This window comes from Euphorbia lathyris, chromosome 5 (assembly GCF_963576675.1).
Source record: "Euphorbia lathyris chromosome 5, ddEupLath1.1, whole genome shotgun sequence".
NCBI lineage: Eukaryota > Viridiplantae > Streptophyta > Magnoliopsida > Malpighiales > Euphorbiaceae > Euphorbia > Euphorbia lathyris.
In genome coordinates this window covers 1,275,940-1,298,322 of record NC_088914.1, presented here as the reverse complement: position 1 = coordinate 1,298,322, position 22,383 = coordinate 1,275,940, and the positions used below count along the sequence as shown (strand labels likewise).

The following is a 22,383-nucleotide window of genomic DNA, read 5'->3' as shown; positions in this document are numbered from 1 at the left end:
ACACGATTTAGAGATTCTTGGATCGGACCAAATATGAATAAAAATGGATCTTAGAGATTCTTGGATCGGATTGGATCAAATGTGAATAAAAAAAATGTAAAATTGAATTGAAGTTTCGATTTTTTGGGACCGAATTATATTGTACCACTATTAAACTATAATAAAGTATAATTCTAGAGATTTTCAATTCTTGGATTGCATTAAACAGATCTCATTCTAGCTTCTACCTTATGAGATAAGGTACCAAAATAGATCTAACATTTTTGGAAAATATTAATTTAGGTTTCACATACAAAATAGTACTAATGTAGGTCTCAAAAAAACAAAATATAACACATTATTCATATTACTCCGTTAAGGTAATATGAATGACATGTCATATTTCGTTATCGAGATTTAAATTTGTACTCTTTTTTAAACGTTAGGTCTATATTTGTGTTATTTTATACGTAGAGTCTAAATTAATATTTCTTTAAGAATTTAGGTCTATTTTGATAACTTATTCTTCTAAAATAGGGTAAATTACACCTGTGGCCACTAAACTTTACCCATTTTTATATTATGGCCACTGGACTTCATTTCTTCCCAGTATGGCCACTGAACTTTACACTTTTTAACACCGGTGGCCACTCAATTTTAACTAACTTCTTAAAATGACCGTTAAGGATCGTTGACAACCTCAAAATGAAAATATTCAAGAATTAAAGTTGTTCAGAATGACATTTACCATGAAACTATATTTATTTTCGAAAATCATATTTTTTTTGAGCTTTCTCTTTCTAAAAATTCACTTTCTATCTCCTAACCAAACAACACATAAATGACCTCAAAATGAAAATTTTTAAGAATTAAAGTTCCTTAGAATATTAACGCTTTGGATTTTTTATTTTTAGCCATCAACGGTCATTTTGAGGCGTTGAGTGGCCATCGGTATTAAAAAGTGTAAAGTTCAGTAGCCATACCGGGAAGAAATGAAGTTCAGTGGTCATAATGTGAAAATAGGTAAAATTGAATGGCCATGGGTGTAAGTTTCCCTTCTAAAATATTGATGGCTTAGTGGTCCTTCATTAAGTTAGTTGAGTTGGTTGGTGTATGATGATTTCTACCCATTAATGCAATATTATTAGATATTTTATGCATTAAAGTCTTTTATTGCAAAATCTAGAAAGATAGAATTGATAATAATAAGGGAAAGTGCAATCTTTCAAAAAAAAAAAAATACAAAAATAATTTTTGTGATTTGACCGATTTATAGATACAGTTTTATAATTGTGAAGTTTGCAGTTAAAAGTTTTAATTTTTTTGGTGAAACAATACTTATAGTTTAATTAATTTGTAAAATCAGACTTTATATGTGAGGTAATTTGTAAAGTCCATCTTTTTTTTAATTGCTCGAAAAAAAGCCGAGCAGAGCCGAATCTATGTAGACTTGATATTGGCTTGTTAATATTTCGAATCGAGCCCTCACGAATTGAGCTTTAATCGAGCTGAGCTTTGACCAAATTTGATCGAGTTTTAACAAAATTCATCATATGTAAGTAGCGCAAGAGATTAAAAAAAATCTTATAATATACTCCATATGAGTTTAAAAAGATTATAAAGAAAAACAATTATATTTTATGGCTGTGATTTAAGAATAGTAGATGGTATTCGTGGTCGAAGATCATCAACTCACAAAAAAAATTAAACAATAAAATATATATTAAAGTTCGTAATGTATTTTGTTCCTTATCAAAACTTAATTTTCTAGTTAAAGATCCAAATGCCTAAGTTTTTTTTTTTTTTGTCATTTTTCTTATGGGTTAAACCCTATGTGGGTTGTGAATTGGGATGAAAAATAATAATAATTAATGAAATATATATATAGTTTTAAAAATAATTGAGCTGTTTGTGAGTTTTCGAACCGAACCTGAACAAGCTCGGGTTCAGACTCGTTAGTGCTCGAGCTGATCCGAACTCGAGTCGATACCTATCGAGCCGAGTTTGAATAGTTTGCGAACTACTAAGGGTCATTGACATCCCTAGGCCCTACGACAAATTTTGATAAAAATGCATGAGTTTGCAAACTATATAAACTATAGACCTCTGTTTGTGAATTTTTAAATCATAAAAAAGTACATACATGATATACAACTTTTGTCCTATTTCACAATTTGGTGTATAACCTTCAATTTTGCACATAAAACTGTACAACCTTTTGGTGGTTTCTAGTGTACATCCGGTCAACGTGAAATCAACGCATCACATCAGCAATTTGATTTTTTTATAAAAGTCAAAAATTGGCCGGTCAATGCGAAATCAACGCGTCACATCAGCAATTATGACTTTTAGGGAGGTCATATTGCTGATGTGGCTTATTGACCGGTCATAATTACCGGATGTACATTTTAATGAGAGGTTATCAAAAAATTGTACTGTTTTGTATGCAAAAGTGATGATTGTACATCAAAATGTATAAAATGACAAAAGTTATTTATTCTTTAAATCACGAAACTGTCTTTACAAAATTGCAGGAATTTTCACATGCACCTCAATCAAGACCGAACAAAATTCACTGAACTATATGGTTTGTTTTTGTAGTTTTTTCAATATAATAATTCAAAATTTGTTAACACAGCAAAATGGATAATGCATGTCAATTCACAGTAATCAATAATTGAAGTATTACCGTTGACTTGTCATTTAGAAAGAATAAGCCATCTAGAAATAAATGCAAATGATATGATATTTGTCTCTATAGTTTTAATCAACATATATGATATATATTGAAGTTGAAGCATTCTTGGTCAGTGTAATGATTATTATTCCTTGAATTCCATTTTGCCTAATGCATCTCTAACACAACTGTACTGCCACTTGCATGATAGATATCTCGTGGTTTTACGGATTTGTAAATAAATATTTGTGGCATTTTTCGTTACAGACGCAACTATACTATGAAGTACCGACTCGGGTGCGGATACGGGTGCGGACACGGCGAACGACATTTTTAGAAAATATGAGACACGAGTGTGGTGGGACACGGCAAATTCTATATAATTAATTCTATATATATTAGATATAAAATATATAAAAAAAAACTTGCTAAATCACAAAACAAATCGTAAAAGGAAGAGAAAGAAGCTCTAAGCGTTTATAATCGCGAAGGTGAGAATTAGATGTAGTTTAGGTTTTTTTTTTGTCAAATTTTGTAATTGAACCATAGGTTTTAAAAGATTTAAAAAAAAACCCTAAACTTTTACATATTTTCACCATTAGCCGAGTCCCCGCCGTGTCACTGTCGAGTCCCTACCGTGTCACTGCCGAGTCCCATCCGTGTCCCTGCCGAGTCCCATCTGTGTCCCATGTCACCGCCGTGTCCCCGCCGAGTCCCCGAGTCCGACGGCGACTCCGGGGAAGAGTCCGTGCTTCATAGCAACCATATGATTTGCAAAATTTTTATTTTTTATTGATCTTACCAAATTTGGCCGATAACAACATTAAAATGAAAATTGCAAGAATTAAAAACGTTTAGTATCATATTTACTATGGAGCCACATTTTTAATTTTTCAAAATCATTATTTTTAGAGTTTCCCCTCTCTAAAGATTAATTTTATCTCTCATAAAAAAACAACACCTAGATGACATCAAACCTAAAAATTTGAAGAATTAAAATTGATTAAAATATCATTTAAATCTTAAAAAAATTCATTTTGAGGTCGGTATTGGCTAAATTTGGCAATGTCAACAAAAAAAATGAAAATTTTGTAAACCACATTGTTGCGTTTAAAGAAAAATACCACTGGTATCCATCTGCAAATCCGTGAAATTACATCATTTAAAAAAACTAATGAAACATTTTAAACAAGTTGAAGTGCAAACATCCATGAAGATCAGCAGGGCAATCGATTTTTCTACCCAAGTTCGGATATTCGGGATGTTAAACTTTTATATATTTTATGCAATTATGTATGATATAAATGCAATCAAAATGATAATAGTAGACTTAATACATTATTTGTTCCTAGTATTTCTCTAAAAAATTCAATTGGCTCCTGAATTTTTGAAGTGTTTCAAAAGTCTCCTGAACTTTCATAAAATATAATCAATTAATCACTCGATTATAAAAAGTAAGTTAAATGAGGAAAATGTATTATATACGTCTTTAAAAAAAGTAAAACGATAAAAGTCAGAGTATACGTTTCTAATATTAGAGAAGACAAATTTTATAATTGAACAAGTAAGAACTTCTTTTTTAATCTATTTTATGAATTATGCAATAACAATCTAAGGCGTGTATAATACATATTTCATATTTAACTTACTTTTTTTTTTGCAACCGAGTGATTAATTAATTACATTTTACGCAAATTTAAGGAGCTAACTGTACATAATTTAAGAGACTATCGAGATACTTTAAAAGTTTAAAAAATCAATCAACATGTTTGAATAAGTTCTGGGCAAATGATGTATTAAACCATAATAGTGTTATCATGAATAAATTTACAATATTTTTTAAATATTGTTTTCACATTTTTTATATGAAAAAAGGTATTGTTATATTCAGCTCCAAATTCCCACCTCCAATCCCGTGAAAGGACGAAAATGCTCTTTCATGAGTTTTGGATGGGAAAAGGTTTTTTTTTTGCCTTTCCGTCACTCGGGCGTGTGGCTATCACGCCTCACCGTGTGGTCGAGCGTGACAGCCACACGTCCGACCGCACGTTGGGGTGTGACAGTCGCACGGTGGGGCGTGATAGCCACACGCCCGCGTGTTAGGAAGGCAAAATTGAATTAATAAAAACTAAATTAAATTTAAAAAAAATTGAATTTTGCCCACACGGGCGTGAGGCCATCACGCCCTCACATAGGTGAGGGCGTGAGGCTATCACGCCCTACCACAGGAGACGGCGTATGAATATCACGCCGTCTCCTGTGGTGGGGCGTGAGGCTATCGCGCCTCCACCTATGGTGCGACGTGATAGCCTCACGCCCCACCTCACGAATCCGAATCCCTCAAAAATCCAAATTGGAATAAACAAAACGTCCAAAATCAAACAAAATTTCGTAACATTAGTCCTTTTCCTTTGCCGTCCCTCTTCCGATCCATGTTTTCGTTGATAAATTAGTTCGGATTTGATCCAAGAGAGTTTAGAGAGTTTAAGAGGATTTGAAAATTTGTAAATTTGATAAAAGGGTATTTTCGTCCTTTCACGGAACTAAAGGTAGAAATTTGAAGCTGAATATAATAATTCACACAAAAAAAAAAATACAACAAAAAAGATTTTCCAATTTTCCAAATATCTTATACCCGATTAGAATTGCATCCACTTGGATTTAAAAAATTCCCAAATTAAATTATCTTAAAAAGTTAGTTCAATAAAATCCAGAAACTTATAAATTCGTATCTGCTTCCAGATCATTCAATATTATTTTATTTTATTATATAGTTTAGCATGTCACACAAGTTTTAATAAATACGTCAGTTAATAAATAAAAATTAAGAATGAAAGAAATAATAATTTAGTAGTAGATCCGATTCGAAGGTGGTATCTAAAGGTCAACGGACAGCGATGGAAGTAATAATGGCGGCGACGCCATTGACGAATATAATAATAATATTTTGGAATTAAATTAAAATTGCAACAGAAATTAATAGCCGTTACTTTACGGCTGTTTTATTTGAATTTAAGAATGTAATCATAATTATTGACGTACCGCTTAATTTGTTGTCGTTGTAGCCATTGACCTACTAGTGGCCTTTTTGCCATAATTACTTGCCTTAGAAGGGAATACAATCGGGTAGAGGTTGTGTTTAGGGTTGTAAATGAGTCGAGCAGCTCATGAATGGTTCGGTAATCGGTTCGATAAAAGTTCGATTCGATTCAATTCAATTTGTAAACGAGCTGTTCGTGAGTACGATTTACTGGCACAGTTTGTAAACGAGCCGAGCTTGAGTAGGTGAAAGTTCGACTCGAAAGCTCGCGAGCAGGCTCGAAGATTTTAGTTTTGTAGAAAATTATATAGTTTTGTGTTAGTTCACAAATATCTAAACTTAATATTATTTCATTTTTGTTATTAGATGAGTTCGGTCACAAACATAATAAATGAGTAATAAACGAACTATTTGTAAGCATCTTGTTTATTTATTCACGAACTTTGCTTGTGAGCTTGTTTATATACACAGTTAAAGAGTTATTTGAGAGAAAACTTCACAAATATAATTAACGATTTACTCACAAACAATTCATATTTAGATAATTTTCTTAATGAACCAAGTCCAAAAAGGATTTTGGGCTCAAAACAAGCTCGAAGCTCGGCTCGAGCTCGTTGAGCAAGCCAAAACTCGGTTCGGGCTCGAGCTCGTTAATTTTATAGCAAGCTCGGCTCGGTCTCAAGCTCGTTAATTTTATAGCGAGCCGAGTTTGAGAAGGTTAGAGCTCGGCTCGGCTCGATTACAGCCCCAGGTCATAGCCGAACTTCAATTCTTAACAGTATGTCCATAGAACTTGACACTTTTTAACACCAATAACCACTCGACTTTAATTAACTCCTCAAAATGATTGTTAACGACCTCAAAATGAAAATATTCAAGAATTAAAGTTGTTCGGAACAACATTTACCATGAAACCACATTTAATATTTTCCAAAATCACATTTTTTGAGCGCTCTCTCTCTAAAAATTCACTCTCTCTTCTAACCAAACAATACCTAAATGACCTCAAAACGAAAATTTTCAAGAATTAAAGTCCTAGAATATCATTAACTCTTCGAATTTTTTATTTTGAGGACGTCAATGGTTGTTTTGAGGCGTTTAGTGACCACTAGTGTTAAAAACTGCAATGTTCGGTGTCATACTGTCAAGAATTGAAGTTTAGTGATCACAATGTTAAAATGAATAAAGTTCAGTGGCCATGTGTGTAATTTTCCCAAATATTAGAGTATCTTCTAGCTTTGGTCAATTACAGTGATGTCGTAATCAGATATTGCTTTTATAAATGAATCTTCAGACACCTCATTTCGAAGACCGAGCTTGTTTCCATGGCTACCACTTCAAAAATTCTTCTCCTTTTCCTAATCTCCTTCAATCTACTTGAATTACTTTCCTCCATTAAAGCTGCAGAAGTTTGCTCTGAAACCGAGAGACGAGCTCTTCTTCAATTCAAACAATCTCTTACAGACCCATCAGGCCGTCTTTCTTCTTGGACTTCTGATGATTGCTGTCAATGGCGAGGCATTACCTGTGATACGCAGAAAGGTAAAGTAATCAAAATTGATCTCAGAAACCCTTACAATCTCACCTATCCTGAGTATCTCATGTCAGAATCTGAGATTAGAGTGTTTAATTTTTCATGTTTGAGTGGTGCGATTGATGATTCGTTGATTCAATTAGGGCAATTGCAGTATTTGGATTTGAGTTTAAACAATTTCCATGGAGGTCGAATTCCTCAATTCATTGGTTCTTTGAGTGAATTGAAATATCTTAATCTTTCTCATGCTTATTTTGCTGGATTGATTCCCCCAAATTTAGGGAATTTGTCTAATTTGGAGTATCTTGATCTTTCCCCCTTTAGTTACACTGAAATTTACCCTGAAAATCTATGGATTTCTGATGCTAAATGGCTTTCTGAATTGCATTCTCTTAAGTATCTGAATCTGAGAAATGCTAACCTTAGTTTGATATCGAATACATGGGTTCAGGCTTTGAATGGACTCAATTCGCTTGTCGAATTGCGGTTACCGCATTGTGATCTTCTCAGCTTTCCTCAATCCATTCCGTCTGTTAGTTTCGCCTCGTTGCGAGTCTTGCATCTTTTTGATAACTCGTTCAATTCCTCGTTGCCTTTGTGGTTGTTTAATGTTACTACTTTAGTTGAGCTTAATCTTATGAACTCCGAATTGCGGGGTGTTGTGTCGAGTTATCCTTGGAGGAATCTCTGTAATCTGATTGTTTTGGATCTGACTTACAATGAATTTAGTGGCGAAATAGCTCGCCTTTTCGATAGTTTCGCTGAATGTAGCAACGTTAGTATAGAGGTGTTGCATTTGGCGTATAATGGATTGAGTGGCGTGATTCCTGAGTCGTTAGGCGAGTTGGGGAGCTTGAAATCTTTGAGACTTTTCGGGAATTTGTTGACTGGTTCGATTCCTACTTCCGTTGGGAGATTGTCTCTGTTGCAGGATTTGGATCTTTCTGCAAATAAGTTGAATGGAAGTATTCCTGAAAGCATTGGACAGCTTGAGGCTTTAACTTACTTGGATCTGTTTGGGAATTCGTGGGCGGGAAACTTTTCGGAAAATCATTTCCTCAAACTCAAAAGTTTAAGAGTTCTTTCGTTATCTTGTACGAACATTTCCTTGAAATTCGATGTGAGACAAGATTGGGTTCCTCCTTTTAGCCTGCAAGTCCTTTTGATCCGTGATTGCCAACTTGGTCCTACGTTTCCTCCGTGGCTTGAAACTCAGAAGGAGTTAACTAAGATTACCTTGATCGGGGATGGGATTTCGGACTCGATTCCTAGCTGGTTATGGGATTTAAGTCCACAGGTTACTTGGTTGGAGCTTCAAAACAATCAACTACATGGAACAGTTCCGGGTTTGCTGATATTTAAACCTGGGGCACAGAGAGTTGATCTAAGCTCCAATCTGTTAGATGGTGTTTTCCCTGTTTGTTCGAATGTCGAATCTGTCTCTTTAAGTAACAACAACTTCTCGGGGCCTATACCATCAGACATTGGTCGAACGATGCTTAATACTTCGGTCTTGGAACTTTCTGGTAACTCATTCACTAGTGAAATTCCTGCTTCCTTCACTGAAATGAAGAAACTATCCAATCTTGATCTCTCAAACAATCACTTGATCGGGGAGATTCCGAGCAATTGGGAAGGTCTAGAAGCCCTTAACGTCATCGATTTCTCCCAGAACAGTCTGTCCGGTGGTATTCCCAGCTCCTTGTGTTCATTGCCTCAGCTCCAGGTCTTGAAATTATCTGAGAACTTCCTTTCAGGAGAATTATCCGAGTCCTTGGATAACTGCACATATGTTTCGTCGATTGATCTTGGACGCAATCAATTCATCGGAGAGATTCCAAGTTGGATCGGTGAAAGGCTATCGTCCGTGGGAATACTAGTTCTGCGAGATAATAAGCTCACCGGAAGTATACCTGAAAGTCTTTGCCGTCTTGCTGATCTTCATATCATCGACTTTGCACATAATAGCTTGTCGGGATCAATCCCGCGATGTGTAGGCAATCTAAGTAGTTTGACGTATTTCAAGCTCTACAATCCAGTGACGAATCGGGTCGTTTACTCGCAGCAAGTACAATTGAATGTGAAGGGAAGAGAAGTAGAATATACCAAGATACTTACTGTTGTGAATGCCATAGATCTATCAGGAAATGATCTGCAAGGACAGATACCGGACAGCATTACGAAACTGTCGTACTTGGGAGTTCTCAATCTGTCAGGGAATCAATTGAGCGGAAAAATACCAGAAAGTATCGGAAATCTCAAACTTTTAGAATCTCTTGACCTGTCGAGCAATGAACTTTCCGGCTCCATTCCTCCGAGCATGACATCTATGACTGCCTTGAGTTACTTAAGCTTATCAAACAATAAACTTTCGGGGGCTATTCCGTCAGCTAACCAATTTCTAACCTTCGATAACCCGTCGATTTACGAGGGTAACCCCGGACTTTGTGGTTTCCCATTGTCAAAAAGCTGCTCCACTCCGAATGATGCCAATGCGAAGAAGGATGATGACGACGATGACGAAGATTGGATGGATATGGTATGGTTCTACTCGGGCCTGGCACCAGGGATCGTGGTGGGTTTTTGGGTTGTTTGTGGAACTTTGATAGCGAAAAAGGCTTGGAGACATGCTTATTTCAATTTTGTGGATACGATGAAAGATTCAGTTTACTCCGTCATTTCAAAATGATCAACCGCGTAGAGACTTTAGAGAGGTATTAATGATTAAAACTTCGTTTTCGTTTTCGTTTTTATTTTCGTTTTCACATAGTTTCTAACCTAGACCTTTTCGCTGTGTAGCTGCAGAAGCGAATGCTGTAAATACTGTAAATACAACCCGCATTAGCAGCAGATGAGTGCGCCTTTTTTGAAGAAAAAACGGGCCAATAATGGTGGACAAAGAGTGTATATATATACGTTTCTGAAACTCAGTTTTGTTCGATTCTAGTTGTAATGTTTTTATGATTTTTCGGTAGGGATTAGGGACTGTTTATATGTGTAAACAAGTTCTGATCAATATATGTTTTTGTAGTATGATAGTGAATATCTTTGTAAAATAAATTAACCGGAAATGAGAGTTTTTCGTATTTTTACAAGCTTGAAGTTTGCGCAATTACGGGGAGAAAATTAGCTCGATTTCATTGCAGTGAAGTAGAAATTAACCTTTAGCATCAGTGAAACTTCTGTAACCTATGTTGCAGGGAAACTCTTTTTCGTTAGCATTTCGGCGTTTCGTTTCTGTTTCAGTTTCTTTTCCATTTCCATTGCCATTCCATAGCTATATTTTTTTTAGAAATAACATTTTCCGATGTACGTTTCAGATTCAGTTTCCGTTTCTGTGCGACATAGTCTGTAACCTATGGCATTTCCGCGTTTCGTTTCAGTTCCTTTTTCGTTTCCGTTACTGTTTCTTAGCTCTATTTTTTTAGAAATGAGGATTTGTAAGGAAAAGTTTATGAAAGAAAGACTAGAAAATACATGTTCTGATGTTTGGAACTTAGTTTCTTTACTGCAGAAAATATCCTTAAATACCATTTTTAGCAACAATATATTGTTGTGTTTCATAGAAACGGAAACTGACACCGGGAAATATAAGAAAACTTAATACATCTATTGCAAACGGTATCCCTGGACTTTTAGAAATTTCAAATGACTTTTATTCTTGTCTAATCGCATTCAATAACCCTAAAACTTTAATTGCCCCTCGTGAATCAAAAGTTCCTAATTGACATTTTCTTTTTGTCACCTATTTTCTGCATCCAATAAAAATTTATTGAGAAATAGGGGTTACTTTTGAAAGTTAAGGCCTGCATAAGCCAAAAAAAAAACATAGCTAGAAACGAAAATGGAAATGAAAACGAACACGAAATGAGGAAACGCCACTAGTAAACCACTGATTTGGATATGTAAATGGGATAAGTTTAGCTTGAAAATAAGAATCAAATACTTGTAATTTGAGTTTGAATGTTTTGGCAATTCCAGTTCAACTCCATTGTTTGAGTGGAAGACTTCAATTTATGTATATGGAATTCATAATTCTCATTATTGCTTTGCTATGCCACAGGAATAATTGGTCATTAGATACATCTTTGAAATATTTGATACACTTGACAGAGCAACAAATGGTTTGAATATTAAGTTTTCTTTGTGGTCCGCTTCTAGATCGTCAGCCGGTGATGGAGAGCAGAGACGGAGGATGCACAGGGTCCGTTGCATCCCGGAATCATTGGACGGAGGGTGCACATGGTCCGTTACATCCCGGAATGATTGGCAGGTGGATGCCAATTGATAGTTAGGCATCACAAGATGAGTGAGGCATGAAGGCCAGAGCAGCCTGGCTGTTTAGTGTCACGGAAACGGACTTGGACTATGATAAAGTCTGTGTGGTGCCGAGACTTTCCCAAGCCCAACATCATTGGCATGCGGAGGGCTAGTTCAGACAATTTATGGGCCCTTGACGAAATAAGAAATAAGGGTCCCTTTAATAATAAAAAAAAATGTACATAAAATTTAGTACGTATGATTACATTCGCCAAAATATACTTCTATTTATCCAAAATAACAAAAAATTTAGTACGTATGATTATGTTCGCCAAAATATACTTCTATTTATCCAAAATAACAAAGATGTTTCACAATGTTTTTAAATAACTCTTAACCTATATTCAAAATATAAATTGGACCCTTCTGAAGTCTAAAATGTCAATTATTTGGACCCTTTAAAACCTAAATAGTATTTATATATATATAAAAAAAAATTACTCTATATATTTATAGACCTAAAAAAAATTTTGGGCCCCCTATAGCCCTGGGCCCTAGGCCGCCGCACTCCCAGCCTAGGCCCAGGGCCGGTCCTGCGCGGATGTCAATTGATAGTTAGGAATGACGAAGTGAGTGAGGAATGAAGGCCAGGGCAGCCTGGCTATCTAGTGTCACCGAAATAGGCTTGGACTACGATAAAGTCTGTGTGGTGCCGAGACTTTCCCAAGTCAGACATTGTTGGCACGCGGATGCCAATTGATAGTTAGGCATCACAAAATGAATGAGTCATGAAGGCCAGGGCAGCCTGGCTGTCTAGTGGCATGGAAACAGACTTGGACTACGATAAAGTTTGTGTGGTGCCGAGACTTTCTTAAGCCATCAGTCACTCTAACCAACATCTAGGAGATTTCAACCCTATAAGCATTTCGTCAATTCCTATTTCTGAGAGCCCAAGCCAATACTCATAAGCCACTTCCAAATACCGTCCCGCAAAAATCCCGTGTATCAAATCTCGACCAAACATGTTAACTCGACACGAACCCAACCTGGCCTATTTGAATTTGAAGAATCTAAAGGATTCCAAACCACTCAAACTATTAAACTAGTACTAATGTAATAAGATACAAATTTGACCATAAATAAAAATAAGGGTATTTTTGTAATTTCAGCTCTTCGTGTCATTTTCATGTTTCTCGGGTTGACCCCAACACGACCCGAAATTTTTAGTGTCAACCTATACACTAAATATCCATGTCGTGTGTCGCCTTTCCACCTCTATAAAAAGGAGGGCATATCTAGCTATTTATTTGATACAGGTGGGGGTGGAGGAATTTTTGGTGTCATTTGAAAATTATGAGGATATATTTGACTGTTTAGTTGATATAAGGGCATATATGACAATACAAAGACATATGTATTAGACCTAAGAATCCCCGCAGAGATTCCGCGCAGGTCGGTGATAGGGACAATTTTCCCTGTTTAGGATTCAGGAACAGAGGCTAGGATTCGCGAACAGGGGCGGGAAATCCCCGAGAGGTCGGGGAGTGGGGATGGAAAATGTAATCCGCACCCCCCATCCCGCCCCACTTACATTCCTACTTCTAAAGACGGGTCTCAAACACAAAGAGGGAGAAGTATGGCACATACCTTGAAAATCATAATCTAGTGGGGATGGAAAATGTAATCCGCACCCCCATCCTGCCCTGCTTACATTCCTACTTCTAAAGACAGGTCTCAAACACACAGAGGAAGAAGTATGGCACATACCTTAAAAATCATAATCTAGTGGGGATGGAAAATGTAATCCGCACCCCCATCCCGACCCCCTTGCGTTCCTACTTCTAAAGACGGGTCTCAAACACAAAGAGGAAGAAGTATGGCACATACCTTAAAAATCATAATCTGTACATATACTTGTATTTTCGGACAGAAGGACGCAAACTTCTTAACATAGTCACAAGTAAAATTCATCATTTCAGAGGTTTAAGACCAAGAGATGCACGCAGCCTATTTGCTTCTGCAATTTCTGGATCTGGATCATCTGTACCATCATCCTTCTTCTTTTTCTTCTCTTTCTTTTCCTTCTTCTTCTTCGGCTCTTCTGCTGCTCCATCTCCACCACGCCTTCTAGGACTGTCGCTGTGCTCGTGTCTCTTGCGATCCCTACTCCTACTTCTACTCCTTGAATAACTTATCCGTCTTCCACGGTCTCTGTCTCTGTCTCGTCTCTCACGTTCCCTACCTTCCCTCTCTCTTTCGCGTTCTCTTTCACGACCGTAATCCTTCTCTTCTCTTACACGATAGCGATCCTTATCCCTATCTCGGTCCCTGTCCCTGTCCCTATCCCTATCTCTCTCACGTCCCCGTCCTCGTTCTCTGTCGTAGTCCCTATCATAGTCTCGGTCATAGTCTCTATCATGGTCACGATCCCTGTGTTAAGATGGAAAACAAGAACATTAGCTCTCTTTTGTCTAAAAAGTCCGCACCCACTAAAAGCTTCAACTCCATATTTGGCTAGACAGACAGCCCTTCAAATAGATATAGAACTTCAGAAAATGCAACTCAAACAGCCACACCTGGTGTAATCGAGATGATCCGACCTAAGCTTTGGCCTGCTCATGTTCGGATTGCTATAAAATTGACAAGCTCGAGCTCAACATCCTGTTCGCGAGCTTGTTTACAAACTTTGCTCGCGAACAGCTCGTTAATTATGTTCGTGAACTTTGTTTGCTAACAGCTAATTAATTATGTCCATTTGAGATTCCCTTAACATAAAACTACATAATTTTCAAACCTACAAAACTACGTTGTTTTACATTTCCGCCTTTATAAAAATATTGTTATTAAAAATAATAATTGAACCAAGCTTGCTCACGAGCGTGTTCACGAACATTATAATTGAGCTTGTTCATGGACCTATAATTGAACCTTCTCTTGAGCTTTCGAGCCAAGTTTCGCAATGCTCAAGCTCTACTCGTTCATAAACCGAGCCGAACATGGTCGAGCTTTTATCGAGCCGCTCACCGTCGTGAGCGGCTCTGACTCATTTACAGCCCTAGATATTGGCTTCCACAAACATGCAATGAAACATGTGATTCGACCAAGTCAAAGGAGAAAATCAAAACAAATGGCATAAAAAACATGAAAGAACCAATTCAACACCAAAAAGAAATCAATAACTCGAAACAACAGCTATCATAATCGAATGAAGCTTGCTCACGAACGTGTTCATGAACATTAAAATCGAGCTTTTTCATGGACCTATAATTAAGTCTGCTCACGAGATTTTGAGCCAAGTTGCGGCATACTCAAGCTCAGCTCGTTTCTAAATCGAGCCAAACACGGTCAACCTTTTATCGAGCTGAACATCGCTCATGAGCCGCTCAGCTCATTTACAGGCCTAGAGACTGGCTTCCACATATAGGCAATGAAACATGTGATTCAACTAAAAGTCAACAAGAAAATCAGAGCAAATGACATCAAAAACATGAAAGAACCAATTCAATGCTAAAAAAATCAATAACCAGAAACTACGGGTATCATGAATGTCTGATCCATCATACTTCTCGCTGCACACTGCCAGTACAGAGAAACCTGGCAGGATCATATGATATCTATATAGGAAGCTGTTTGAACCATCAATGGCTTTAAATGCCATGAGTGAAATGACATCTGATAACCGTACATATGAATGAAATGTTATCACAGTTTCCATCATGATTTTACTATGGACAAAGCTAGTGAGTTTTATTCACACCGATGAATTCAAAAGGTACGAGCAGATACATGAAAAGAAGAATTTATTTAGAAGAAAATTTCAGTGAAGTATAAATAAACCTACAAGTTTCCAGTGCTCAAGCTCTGCTCGTTTATACACTGAGCCGAACACTGTCGAGCTTTTATCGAGCCAAACGCCGAGCAGCTCACAACTCATGAGCGGCTCAGCTCATTTGCAGCCCTAGACAGTGGCTAACACAAACAGGCAATGAAACATGTGATTTGACTAAGTCAAAGGAGAAAATCAGAGCAAATGGCTTAAAAAAACATTAAAGAACCAATTCAACACCAAAAAGAAACCAAGGCTATCGTAAATGTCTGATCCATCATACTTCTCGCTGCACACTGTCAGTACAGAGAAACCTGGCAAGATCATATGATATCTATATAGGAAGCTGTTTGAACCATCAATGGCTTTAAATGCCATGAGCGAAATATTTCATTTGATAACTATACAAACAAACAAACAACAACAAAGCCTTAGTCCCGAAATGATTCAGGGTCGGCTAACATGAACCATCATACGAAACCGTGAAATCAAGTCGTGTCAGCGACATAAATTCTCTCCCTCCAATGAAATGTTATAACAGCTTCCATCATGACTTTGCACCGGACTATGGACAAAACTAGTGAGTTTTACTCGCACCAATGAATTCAAAAGGTAATGGCAGATCTCATACGCGAAAAGAAGAATTTATTCACAAGAAAATTTCACTAAAGTACTAACAAACCTACAAATAAATAAGGGATAAGGGCCAAATTTGACTAACATTTTCAGTAAACTGCAAATTTAGCCCTAACGTACAAAATGGTCCAAATTTAAACGTTTCCAAGCAAGATAAGATTTAGCCCTACATTACCAAAAATCTAAAAAAGTTGTTTTACTGTTATTTAAATGTCACATCGATCTTTCCAAATATCAATTATGTCTAAGATATTTAATATGTTACTAACAAAATTACAAAAAAAAAAAAAAAAAAAAAAAAAAACTTGTTAAAATGCTAACAACTAAGTTTGTCACATATAAGTTGATCATAATTTTTTTGTCCAAGTGTCTAAAATGTTTAATGTGTTACTAATATAGTTACAAATAACCAACTAAACATGTATGAAACTACTTCAGTTTATAGACAAACTTGTTTCAAAATTTCGGTAATGTAGGGCTAAAACTGATCTTGCTTGGAAACCTTAGGATTAAATTTGCACAATGTCATACATTAGGCTAAATCTGCACTTCTTGAGAAAAGTTGAGAGTCAAATTTGATCATTATCCCAATAAATAAACATCAAGACTCCAATCATGTATATATTAGAATAGTTTTCCAATCTCGTTCTTCCTAGTTGCAATGTTTATAACTATTAAATACAACTCCTATTCTATTTCTATTGCCATACATATGCCATGTGTATTCTCTCATAAAGTATTCAGGATATTAATGTATTGGCAAATAAATCTACTTGACAACAAAATAATTTGATGAAACTCAGCAACCATATGTAGATAAATGTTCAACCTGTATCTATGACTGTCACGTCTTCTGTCTCTGTCCCTATCCCTATCCCTTTCTCGAGTTGGGCTTCTTCCATGGTAGTAATCCTGCCAAAAATTTCAACACCACATTAAAGAAGAGACCAAAATGCAATGGCATTGGAAGGAAAACTAAAACTGGAAGAGTGACATTAAAACGTAGAAATACCCTATCATCAACCCCATTGTCTAGTTCATCATTTTGCTCATTCTCCTCTTTCTCTTCCTCTTCCTCAAAATCATCTTCCAACACACTCTTTCTAGGTTCAAGAGTAGCATTTGATTCAAGAGTCCATCTGTTTATTAACGAAAGGGAGACACAAATTTTTAACAGGTCAAATACAATAATAAGCATAATTTCGGCGTGCAAAATTCAAAACTCGTGATTCTTGAAACAAATACCATGGTATTTTAGCATTAGTCTCTCATTTTAACACAAGAAATTATAGTGAGATAGTGGGTCATGGAGATGTTACCTTTTCTTAATACGCGGCAGAGCAATATCACAAGAATAATCTTTGGTAAGAAGTTCGTCTATGACCTCATCCACATGTGTCAAAGAATATTCTGAATAGTCAAGAACCGGCCATAAGTTAATGAACCATCAACATAGTTATCTGTATGTTAAGTACTTTTTGACAGATTAAAACAGCTCCAACAAGAAATTCCAGTAGAAAGAGTATGACACTTACTTCCATCATTTAATTTTTCCCTCAATTTCCGATAGTCATTGTATAAGGGCTCAAGGTACCGATATATATCAACATCAGTCCCAGTAAGACGTAGATAAAAAGCACCAAGTATCCGCACATACCTGCACCAACATATCACATTTCAATACAATTCAGAATTAAACAGCAGGACATCACCAAAAAATGTTACATAAGAAAGGAAAAGTAACACGAGAAATACAGGAATTTTAGGATAAAGCATTACGAAAATAAAGGCTCGAACAATAAAGGGATAAGGGTCAAATTTAACCCTAACATTTTAAGAGAAGTGCAGAATTCGCCCTAATGTACGAAATGGTACAAATTTAACCTAACATTTCCAAGCAAGATCAATTTTAGCACTACTTTAATGAAAATTTAAAAAAACGGGTTGACTGTTATTTAACTGTCATATCGGAACTACCAAACAATTTGTCGATAAACTGACACAGTTTCGTATTGATTATTTGTAATTATATAAGTAACACAATAAATATTTTACTCTTTGACAGTGTGCTTAACTTATGTGTCAGGCTCGTTAGTTTTCACCTGATCAGTCACTCTTAGATCCAGGCTCATTAGAATCCTGTGGTTGAAATTAAAACAATCCTAAGACTTGGATCTAATAAGTCCAGATCTAATGGTGACTGAAAGGTGAAAATTACTGGTGTCAGACTTCCTTATTAGCATTTTAAAAGTTTTTTTTGTAATTGTGTGGTAACACACTAAATACCTTAAACCTAATTGATGTTTGAAAAGTTTGAAGAGACAATTAAATAACAGCCAAACTTCAAATTTTGCTAAAATTGATCTTATTGGAAATGTTATGCTTAAACTTGTACCATTTGGTACTTCCGGGTTAAATATGCACTTCCCGGTTTAATTTGTTCTTTATCGCAAGAATAAAACTAGAACTTCCAGGTATTGACCACTACATTCAGCAAACAACAAATTTTAAGCGAGCCAATGGCATAGATGTTACATTGACAAAATTTTCGAGGTTCTTTGTTATCCAATTAATTCCATACAGCTACATACGAAACTTCCTTATCTCTATGCTACCTAATGTTTCAGAAATTTCAAAGCATGGAAATCAAGCTCCAATAACCTAAAATCACCTCAAATCTCAAGCCGTATATTCTTAAAAGCACCAAGCAGAAAGCAAGATTTGAGATAGAAATGAAAACGGTACATACTTATAATCGTCATTTTTAATGAACTCGACGACAATGTCCTTCTCAGGTTGGATCTGGAGCATCTTCATGACCAAGCACATGAAAGGAGTGGGTTTGCGATTGCCTCCGAAGGTTCCACCGAGATGATCGAGCTCCATAGCCTTGTCGACAAGCGTCTCGGCTGTTAGGCCAAAACATTGCTCCTTCCAGTAGGTGTGCTGGTAAATCTTAGACCTCAAAATCTTCTCGACAAGGTTCTGAGGATTGGTTCCCCTAATGCTTTTAGCCGCAGGATCAGTGCGATTAGCCATGGATTGATGGAATGATTGGAACTAGATAGAAGTTGCAGAGATAACCCTAACGCGAGGAAGGAGCAACAGAGAATATACGTTTTGAGATTTATAGGGAGGCTTTAAGATCGTGCGAGTTCGGCCCATTAAGCTAAGGCCCTAAATTTTTAGGGTTTTAAAATGGGCTTTTTACATAAATATCATGGTCTGAATATCTACAAAATTACAACTAAGTCATATCACTAAATTTAATTATTAATATGTCATTATTTTCTATATATTATGATTTTACACCTCAATTTAAAAATTCTAAATTCCAATTCATAAATCCTAGACCTAGACAATATATTTTAGACCTTTATTTTATAAACTCTAATTCTTAAAATAGATTAAAAATAGTGATTATATTAGTTTAACATAATTCAAAATTATGATTTGACATAATTGTAAACAGTTTTTAAAATATGAATTTCTGTGTAATTTTCCCAAATATCATCGGATCAAATTCATGAATTCAGAATTAAGTACAAAATTACAACTAAATCATATTACCAAACTTAATTCTTAATATGTCATTATTCTATATATATTATGATTTTACATCATGATTTAAAAAGGGAAATTTACATGGAAATTCAAATTTTAAAAATTATTTACAACTTTCTCCATAAAATTATGCATTAAGTCAAGTGGGCAGTTAATGAATTTCCACTACCACTTCCTCGACCAAACCACTTACAAAATTTGACATTTCTCAAATAAAAACTTATATTTTTGATATTACATTAATTAAATTACTAATATTCATTAAACAATAAATATTATTATATATATGAATTTCATGTAAAAGACCCATTTAAAAATTGGCTTAATACATCATTTGCCTCATGAACTTGTCTAAAAAGCTTGATTGGCCCCCTGAACTTTTAAAGTGTCTTGACAACTCCTTCAACTTGTATAAAATGTTCAGTTAGCCCTCTGAACTTGGGTAAAATGTAATCAATTGATCACTCGGTCGCAAAAAAGTAAGTTAAATGCGGAAGATGTATTCCACGCATCTTAGAATGTTATTACATAATTCAAAAATAGATTAAAAATGAAGTTATTGTTTGCTCAACTATACAACTTGTCTTCTCTATTCTAAGCACCGTATACTCCGATTTCGGTCGTTTTACTTTTTTTAAGACTCGTGCAATATATCTTCCGTATTTAACTTACTTTTTTTGCAACCGAGTGATCAATTGATTACATTTTATGCAAGTTCAGGGGGCTAACTGAATATTTTATGCAAGTTCAGGGGGCTATCAAGACACTTTGAAAGTTCAGGGGGCCAATCAAACTTTTTGAACAAGTTCAGGGAGCAAATGATGTATTAAGCCTTAAAAATTCTAAACTCCAATTCATATATCATAAACCCTAGAAAATATATTTTAGACTTTTAATTTATAAATTCTAATCCTTAAAATATATTAAAAGTACTGATTTTATTAGTTTGATATAATCCAAAATTATGACTTGGCTGTAAATAGTTTTAAAAGGTGAATTTCTATGTAATTTTTCCAATATCATAATATTAGGGTCAAACACATGAATATCATAATTAAGTACAAAATTACAACTAAATCATATCACTAAACTTAATTCTTAATATGACATTATTCTCTATATATTATGATTTTACACCATAATTTAAAAATTCTAAACTCCGATCCACAAATCATAAACTCTAGAAAACATATTTTAGACTTTTAATTTATAAATTCTAAGCCTTAAAATATATTAAAAGTACTGATTTTACTAGTTTGACATAATCTAAAATTATGACTTGATATAGTTGTAAATAGTTTTTAATAGATGAATTTTTGTGTAATTTATGGGAAAATTACATAGAAGTTCATTTAAATAGTTTTTGACATCCGACCACGATACATTCGTCATCTAAATTTCAAAGTTGTATGATAGAATCCTAGAGTAATTTATTTATTCTGTTACGAACATCTCAAGAAGCCCCTAAATGAGATATAATAGGTGTATATCAACCATATCTATTTGGTAACTATGATTGATTGATCTGTGCATATCAACAATATTTCATTCATTATATGGTAACTTGAGCATGGTCCTCTATATTTCTGTTTGGTAAAAACAGTAGAAGTGAAACAAATAGTTTACTTTGTCACAATTGCTTGGTCATTTTGGTTTGGTTAATCTATTGTAGCACTGAAAGGAAGGAAGAAAAAACACCTTCAGTTATATGCTCTTATCTTTATAGATGGTCTAAACTGAAAATAATATGCTAACCTTTCAATATCATTCATAACTTTAGGCCATGTCAGGCTAACAAAATATTGTTTTTAGGAAGCCATTAAGACAATAATTGCTTGCTTTGCAATGGCCGTAGCAAAGGAGGAAGAATCTAAGGTCGAAAAATCAACTGAAAGCAAATGGCTAAATGGAGGTGTGGTGGTGTCATTGGTGCATCTACATTAACTGGAGGAACTTTGATTGCTATTACTCGAGGTGTGAAATCCTGATACTTTGTTTGCCAACTCAAGTAGTGATGTCATATTTTCAAATGGGTTTGACTATTCTTTTACATTTTTTATTTTGGTATTCAATGAGATTAGTTGGCCCAACAATTGTTGCAAGGCTTGGTTCTCTGGCTCCAACATTGGGCACCCTTATCCCTTTGATTGGAGTCAGCGGGTTTGCGGAAGCTGCAACTATTGTCAGAATGATCATTGGTTCTGTTGTTGTGGCATGTGGGGAAGGGTATTAGGGAATGTACAGATTTGATGGATACTTGAGAGCATACATTTGCCTAAATGGCCAAGTTTGTTAAGGAATGTATAGATTTGTGTAGAGAAATTATAGGAGGAATCATAGGGATTTTCGTTTTCCCTATTCCCTTAGTTAGCACCTTTTATTTGCATATACTCACTGTATTATTCAATCTAAATACAACAAATAAATATGGCCTCTTCAGTTGATGCCTAAAACTAAAACTAAGTCCTAGTAGCACAATGACCTTTCTTGATTATTGCAAATAATTAGGGGGTAATAACAAAAATTGGTCAATCTAAATACAACAAATAAATATGGCCTCTTCAGTTGATGCCTAAAACTAAAACTAAGTCCTAGTAGCATAATGACCTTTCTTGATTATTGCAAATAATTAGGGGGTAATAACAAAAATTCATTTTTCACGGTATTGCATGGTTAGTGACTTCTTATAATATAATTTATGGCCTTGAAAAAGGATTGAAGATTTTTTTTTCTTTATTGTATAGCATTAAACTATTATAAAACATTGTTTAAATGGATATTTTCATTGCCTGAAAAGCTTCTGTTTTGTTACATTAGTTACTACTGTTAATTGAATTATAGAACACTTTTTCTCTATTTAGGTAACC

The 22,383-nt window shown here is 35.2% G+C and overlaps 2 protein-coding genes across 3 annotated transcripts; one reads left to right on the top strand and one right to left on the bottom strand.

The window, feature by feature from the left end:
* Nucleotides 1–7,011: 7,011 nt before the first annotated feature.
* Nucleotides 7,012–10,569, top strand: LOC136231000 (receptor-like protein EIX2). 2 transcript variants are annotated; one of them, XM_066020228.1, is made up of 2 exons: nucleotides 7,012–9,944; nucleotides 10,036–10,569. In XM_066020228.1, the coding sequence occupies exon 1, from the start codon at nucleotides 7,022–7,024 to the stop codon at nucleotides 9,917–9,919; it is 2,898 nt and encodes a 965-aa protein (XP_065876300.1). In that variant the 5' UTR covers nucleotides 7,012–7,021; the 3' UTR covers nucleotides 9,920–9,944; nucleotides 10,036–10,569. The 2 variants fall into 2 exon arrangements, with proteins under 2 accessions (XP_065876300.1, XP_065876299.1); XM_066020227.1 differs by having other exon boundaries at nucleotides 10,030–10,567.
* A 2,782-nt stretch (nucleotides 10,570–13,351) lies between these two features.
* On the bottom strand, nucleotides 13,352–19,051 carry LOC136231001 (pre-mRNA-splicing factor 38). Its single transcript, XM_066020229.1, has 6 exons — nucleotides 18,702–19,051; nucleotides 17,488–17,609; nucleotides 17,272–17,362; nucleotides 16,965–17,091; nucleotides 16,782–16,864; nucleotides 13,352–13,920 (listed from the first exon to the last, which is right to left on the bottom strand). Exons 1-6 carry the CDS (start codon nucleotides 18,989–18,991, stop codon nucleotides 13,461–13,463), a joined length of 1,173 nt encoding a protein of 390 aa, XP_065876301.1. The 5' UTR covers nucleotides 18,992–19,051; the 3' UTR covers nucleotides 13,352–13,460.
* Nucleotides 19,052–22,383: the final 3,332 nt, after the last annotated feature.

Bases quoted from the DNA above. Each gene is read 5' to 3' on its own strand.
- LOC136231000 (XM_066020228.1), top strand. From the start codon at position 7,022: ATGGCTACCACTTCAAAAATTCTTCTCCTTTTCCTAATCTCCTTCAAT.
- LOC136231001 (XM_066020229.1), bottom strand. From the start codon at position 18,991: ATGGCTAATCGCACTGATCCTGCGGCTAAAAGCATTAGGGGAACCAAT. The intron at 17,610-18,701 runs GTATGTACCGTT...ATGTTGGTGCAG, and splicing joins ATTAAAAATGACGATTATAA to GTATGTGCGGATACTTGGTG. The intron at 17,363-17,487 runs GTAAGTGTCATA...TTGACTATTCAG, and splicing joins GGAAAAATTAAATGATGGAA to AATATTCTTTGACACATGTG.